The sequence below is a fragment of the Coptis chinensis genome, chromosome 9 (assembly GCF_015680905.1).
Source record: "Coptis chinensis isolate HL-2020 chromosome 9, ASM1568090v1, whole genome shotgun sequence".
Lineage (NCBI taxonomy): Eukaryota > Viridiplantae > Streptophyta > Magnoliopsida > Ranunculales > Ranunculaceae > Coptis > Coptis chinensis.
In genome coordinates, this window is record NC_141464.1 from 59,767,893 (window position 1) to 59,774,934 (window position 7,042).

General features: G+C 47.3%; 2 protein-coding genes across 2 annotated transcripts; both read right to left on the reverse strand.

Annotated features, from left to right (window-relative positions):
* Positions 1-1,878: 1,878 nt before the first annotated feature.
* LOC147477045 (uncharacterized) lies at positions 1,879-2,406 on the reverse strand. The gene has a single exon (XM_086585904.1). It carries the CDS (start codon positions 2,404-2,406, stop codon positions 1,879-1,881), a length of 528 nt encoding a protein of 175 aa, XP_086442030.1.
* Positions 2,407-5,473: 3,067 nt separating this feature from the next.
* On the reverse strand, positions 5,474-6,559 carry LOC147477046 (uncharacterized). The gene has a single exon (XM_086585905.1). The coding sequence runs from the start codon at positions 6,557-6,559 to the stop codon at positions 5,474-5,476; it is 1,086 nt and encodes a 361-aa protein (XP_086442031.1).
* Positions 6,560-7,042: the final 483 nt, after the last annotated feature.

A 7,042-nucleotide genomic window follows, 5' to 3' on the forward strand; every position in this document is an offset into this window, starting at 1 on the left:
TCTCTTTCCCCCTTTTTTTTTTTTTTTTTTTTTTTTCTCTGATCATAGGTGAGCCTGGATATGTTCTACATGATCCGCTGCTTGTTTGGTGCCAAGGCCAAGGTGGAGTCCCTCGAGAAAGAAATTAGCGGCCCTACTGGACTAAGAACCGCCTATGCCCGCCTTCAATCGGATCTAGAAGCTGCCAATTTGGCCAAAGTCAAGTCCCAGGATGAGCTCAAGACCGCGGAGTCCTCCCACCAAAAATACATGGATAAGGTCAACGAACGCCTGAGCGATCAAAGAGAAGTGCTCCTCCAACAACATCAGGTCAATCTTGATGTCCTCACTCAACAACATAAGGAAGCCATGGATGCTCTCAATCAGAAGCATGAGGAGGACTCTGCGGACCTAATGCAGTAGCACCAAGTGGATATGACCACCTTTCACGAACGTTTCAAGCTCCTAGCTGACAAGAGGGTGGCCAAGAAAATTTTAGAGGAGCATGCACGCCTCATTCGTGAAGGTCGTCTTCTCCCCATAGGGCTTACCATCCTGGTGATCGAAGCCCCTGAGGTAGCTAGGGAAGAGGTGCCGGACACCGAGGTAACTCCTGAGCACCCCGTGACAGAGGGACTCACAAACCAGGCGGCGGCCACTGAGGAGACTACCGACACGGCTATTGATGAAGTCGCTGATGCGATGACCATTGATGAACCTAACTCTGAAATGCTCTAGAATTCTTCTTTTTGTATTAAGGCATTCTTACAAACTCAGGATCTGTTACTTGTTTCACTCCTTGGTTTGAGAATATTTTGTTTAATATGGTGCTGGATTTTGCCCAATGTGTTTGTTACCTCTTTACTCTTTGACTCTGGCTACTTGTTTAAATTGCAACGTACCTACACATATAGATTTTCATGACTCTACTCCTCCTCTAAGACCCCGTTTAATTATATCAGCTAGATATGTTCATGATCAATCCCTTGCCCCTTCCTCAGTGCACTCTAGAAATTCACCCCCTGGAACTTTTTACACTTTATTAGTGTACTCTGTCATGGTCAATTCTCTTTGCCCCGTGAGTAGCTAGTATCCATTTTCCGTGACGGGCTCCTCCCACTCCGCAGTCTCCATTGGGCCATTCATCAATATACTTTGAGGAAGGCAACTATGTTTGCCCCATATGTTATTTGTGTCTCTTATCCACGGAGGGCTCATCCCACTCTGCAGACTCTCTTGTGCCAGGTTGCCTCTTGGGGCAGCTCACCTTGCCCCAAGCTCAAATTTAGAATTCTGTCAGGGAAGGGCTCATCCCCTTCACTGTCTCTCTCTTTAATGGGCTGTGCAGCCTGATGGAGGCAGCTCTCTTTGCCCCATGTGTCAACGAAGGGCTCATCCCACTCCGCAGACTCTCTTGTGCCAAGTAGCTTGTTGGGGCAGCTCACCTTGCCCCAGGCTCGACTCTAGCATTGTGTCCGCAAAGGGCTCATCCCCTTCGCTGTCCCTCTCTTTAAAGGGTTGTGCAGCATGATGGAGGCAACTCTCTTTGCCCCATGTGTCAGCGAAGGGCTCATCCCACTCCGCGGCTCAATCGTCTCAAAAAGCCTATTGGGGGCAACACATCTTGCCCTAGGCTCGACTTTGGCGTATTGTCAACGAAAGGTCTATCCCTTCCGATGTCCCTCTCTTTGATTGACAGTGCACCCTGATGAAGGCAACTCTCTTTGCCCCACGTGTCAGCGAAGGGCTCCTCCCACTCCGTTGTCCACAGTCTAACTTAGACATCATATATAGTAAGCTCATTTCTTTTCACAAAAGGGTCGTTGTATTATATATTTACAAACAACTCAAGTCTTTTGCTGTGGACCTCCATTACATTACTTTGTACCTTCATTACATTCAATTGTAAAAAAAAATCAGCATTCTCACGTTCCAAGGCTTTTCTATCAACTTGCCCTTCATTATTCGTAACTTGTAAGTGCTAGCCCCTCCTACTTCCACCACGGTGTAGGGTCCTTCCCAATTTGGACCCAGCTTCCCGTCTTTCTCCCTTTTTGTACTAGGGGTCACTCGGCGGGGCACGGAGTCTCCTATCTGGAATTGCCGCGGCTTGACCCGCTTGTTGTATTGCCTCTGTAAGCGCCTGTGATACTCTTCTAACCGTATGCAGGCTGAATCTCTTTTTTCTTCTACCAGATTTAAATCCCCTACCAATACGCCCCAGTTTGAACCCTCGTCCATGGCCTTAGTTCGCGTTGTAGTTGCCACCATCTTTGAAGGAATCACGGCCTCCACGCCATAGGCTAGGGTGAACGGGGTCTCTTTGGTAGTCGTCCGAGGAGTAGTTCGATAAGCCCAAAGAACATGATTCAACTCGTCTGCCCATGCCTCCTTCTTATCTTCCAACTTCCTCTTAAGGTTGTTCATTATAGTTTTGTTGGAAGATTCAGCATATCCATTATGCTCGGGGTTGTAGGGGGCCGAGAACCCTGTTTGACCTTGTACGCCTGCAAAAACTCTGTCACCTTTGCTCCCGTGAACTGTGTCCTATTGTCCGCGATGATAGCATACGACAGTCCAAACCGACATATGATGTTCTCCCATAAGAACTTAATGACATGCGTCTGCTTCACCTGCTATAAGGGTATGACTTCTATCCACTTGGTGAAGTAGTTTGTAGCTGCTAGCATGTATCTCCTCTTACCGCTAGCCATGGGCAATGGTCCCACTATATCCATCGCCCGCCTAGCAAACGGCCATGAACTAGAGGCGTTATGTAGGGGTTCCGCGGGTGCGAAGATTAGCTGTGAAAATCTCTGGCACCTGTCACACTTCTTAGCGAACTCTACTGCATCCATTTTCATGTGGGGCCAGAAGTAGCCCTGCGTCAATAGTCGATGTGCTGTAATCCTTCCTGTGGAATGGCTCCCACAATCCCCTTCATGCAGTTCTGCTAGCACCTCTAAAGCTAACCGCGGCCCTAAGTATTTCAACAATGGCCCATTGAAGTTCTTTCTGTATAATTCACCTTTCAGCAGAACATATCTCCGGGAAGTCTGTTCTAACCTTCTTTTTTCTTTCTTATCTGTCACCTCCTCTCCTGCCAAGAAGCACTTAATGGGACCCATCCACCCCCCTTCTTCTTCTTCTTCCGTGATCTGACCCACCTCTATCATCTCCTCTGTACTTGGTTTCTCCAATATTCCAACTCGTATCGTTCATTCCTCTGACCCTGGTATGGCTACAGCTACGTACGCAAGGGCGTCCGCATGCATATTCTCACCACGACCCAAGTGTACAAATCTGAGCTTCGTAAACTTGGTGGGCCTTTTGTGTACCACCTCTAAATACTTCGCCATTCTGGGGCACCGGGCAGCGAACCCTCCATTTGCCTGACACACCACTAAGTTTGAATTGGAATACGCGGTCAATTCCTTCACCCCCAAGTCCTCGACCATTCTCAATCCTGCTATCACTGCCTCATACTCTGCTTCATTACTAGATGCCGCGAACCCTAGCTTCATGGTCTGTTATATTATGTTATTATCGGGTGTAACCATTACAACCCCTATGCCGCTGCATGCATCAGTGGCAGATCCATCTGCAAATACTCTCCACCCATCCTCTTATCCTACGGGTCTAGGAGGTCGGGCTTTACATCCCTCTCTGGTTCCATGATCATCTCTTCCCCAAGTGGGATCCTCCATGAGGGAACTCGCGAAATTTTGCCACCGCCTGCGCCTTCTCCGCGGTTCTTATCTGATATTGTATTTCGTACGAACTAAGCATCACTGCCCATTTCAACATTCTGCCTACTTTCTATGCCTTTAATGCTTGTTTTAGAGGCAGGTTCGTCACCACCACCACTGAGTGTGATTCAAAGTAGGGTTTTAGCTTTAGGGCCGAGAAGATTAACACCAGGGCATATTTCTCAATTCTACTATACCGCGTCTCTGCATCCAATAATGTTTTGCTTCGAAAGTACACCGGCTTCTCCACTTTGTTGACGAGCCGGACGAGAACTGAGCTAACTACATACTCGGTGGCCCCCAAATACAAGTACAATTTCTCACCCTGCTCTGGCCGTGACAACAAAAGAGCCTTGCCCAAATGCCTCTTCAACTCTTGAAATGCCTCCTCACATTCTGATGTCCATAAGAAATCTGGTGTACTTCTTAGTAACCTATACATCGGTCTGCATTTGTCAGATGACTTGGAAATAAATCTATTTAAAGCCACGACCCTACCGGCCAGCCGCTGCACTTCCTGGACATTCTGTGGTGATGACATCTCCACCAAGGATCTTATCTGTTCGGGGTTAGCCTCTATTCCCCGATGAGTAACAATATAGCCTAGGAACTTCCCTGTGGTCACTCCAAATGTGCATTTATCAAGATTCAACTTCAAATTGTATTTCCGTAGTATCCTGAAGGTCTCTTTTAAGCCCTCTAGATGCTCCTTCTCAGACATGCTCTTTTCCACCATGTCATCTATGTATATTTCAATCCTTTTCCGAATCTTGCTTTCAAACATTTTCTCGCTCAACCGCTGGAAGGTAGCTCTGACATTCTTCAATCCAAATGGCATCCTTGTGTAGCAATGCGTGCTGCCTTCTACCACAAAGGCTGTCTTCTCCTCATTTGGTTCGTACATCGCGGCCTGGTTATACCCCATAGATGCATCCATAAACGAAAATATTTTGAATCATGCTGTTCTATCTACCAATTCATCCACCCGCGGCATGGGATAGCTATTCTTGGGACACTCTAAATTCACATCTGTAAAATCGACGCACATACGAACTTTACCATTTTTTTAGTACTGCGACGACATTGGACAACCAATCTGTGAATTCCACTTCTCGTATTATTCCAGCTCCTTTTAGCCTCGCGACCTCTTCTAGAATTCTCTCGGCATACTTTGGTTTAATACTTCGCATCCTTTGCCTCACTGGCTTAGCATCTTCCTTCATGTGTAACCGATAACATGCGAACCCTGGGTCTAATCTCGTAACATCCTCAATTACCCAAGCAAAGACATCTTTATTATCGGACAAGAACTATACCAACTTACTTTTCTACTCCTCCGGCAAACTGAACCCTATAGACGTGAACCCCTCTTCCTCCCCCTCCCCAATATTCACTATTTCAATCTCATCGAGTGTCTTCGGACCCACCATTGACTCCTCCTCCCCCTCTACCGAGGGACACTGTAATTGCTATTCTTGCCTCTTCCTAGGGTTTTCAGTCTCTCCTTCTGGTCCGTGGATCAATCGTTTCACTATACCCCGATGACTATTCTTGGCAGGCACCTGATTGCCGCGAACTTCATACATGCCAGTTGGGGTGGGAAATCGTATCACCTGGTAATACGTTGATGGGACAACCTTTATCTCATGAATCCACTGCCTCCCTAAAATTGCGTTGTACTAAGAAGCATAATCCACCACCATAAACCGGGCGAAGACCGTCACTAGACCCGTGGTCACAGGCAATTAGAGTTCTCCCATGGGTTCCATCATACTTCCATTGAACCCATATAAATTGGTTCGCAGAGGCCTCAGTTTCTTGGGACCAATTCCCATTTCTTCCAAAACTCTTGTGAACAACAGATTCACTGCACTGCCACAGTCAATCAACACCCTCTTCACCATATAGTTGCCCATCGCTACTGTGATGACCAATGCGTCTTCATAGGGGGAATCCACAGCCCGTAGATCTGTACTGCTAAAGACAATCTTGTCTCTGTCCTCCACTGACCCTACCCTTGGTCGCGTCCTGTCTGTCCTTCCATTGATCTGTTGGATGCTCGCGGTTCTCCTTACCTTATCTCTATGAGCGTTATGACTTAGAACCTCCCCACTAAAAATCACATTAATAGTTCCCAGTATTCGGTCCTGGCGCGGTAAGCGCTCCTCATTCTGTGTGCCCCTCACAAACTCCCTCATCCTCCCTTTTTCCACCAATCTATGAACCAACCACTTTAGCGCGTAACAGTCGTTAGTCTCATGATTTTGTATCTGATGATATGCGCAAAAAAGTTTATCCAGTATTTCTATCGGTGTGCTCCACAGCCCTTCATATCTCTGCAGGTTCTTAATCAGGGGTAAAATCACACTCAGGGGTCTATTCAGCGGTGTCGACTCTATCTCGTGGTATGGCTTCCTCTCCCTGTTCTCCCTTCGAATCCCCTCCCTGCTTCTTTCTGCCCGTGGGGGGTATCCGCGATACCCCGTGCTTTCTTTTCCAGATGTCTCTGCTCTTCGGTGCTCCTTGTCTTTCTCTAAAGCTAACACTACCTTCCTTGACCTCCTGGTATCCTTATACATAGTGTCCTCATACCTTATATATATTTCCACCCGTAGATATAGCTCGTGCAAGGTCGCGATCTCATTCTTCGCCACGGACTGATGCACTCTTGTCCCTGGACGCAATCCTTTTTCAAATGCGATCACCGCGGTTTTCTCATCCAAATTTTCAACCTTCAATGTTTTAGCCTTGAATTGACATAGGTACTCTCTGACTGATTCCGAGGATCTCTGTCGAACGTTGAACAACGCCGTGATATCCACCACTCTCATTTTCTGGTGTATGAAGTGGTCTATGAACGCCTGCTCCAACTCCTAGAAATTACTTATGCTTCCTGCTGGTAATCTGTAATACCAATCCGACAGCCCTCCTTTAAGACTAGCCAAGAATATCATACACCGCAACCCATCATACTGATCCTTTTGCCAAAGAGGCATCTGTTGCCGGAAATGATGGATGTGATCCTCTGGGTCTCTTTTTCCATCATATCTTTCGAACCTCGGCTGATTGAAATGTTTCGGGACCTCTGACGCCCAGATGGCGTCTGCTAGTAGATTGCGGTTAAGTCTGGCCACCACTTGACTAGCTGCTCCCCCCCAATCCTTCGCTTACTGTCGATTTGCCTCTTTATCATTGTCTATCATCTCCATGGTCAAGCCAACCACTGGGTTTTCGATGAGATTCGGCCCACCCTCCTCATCGTCAGACTCCTCACTTGCTTCTTCCCCTTCCTCTTCCTCTGCCCTTTCCTTTTC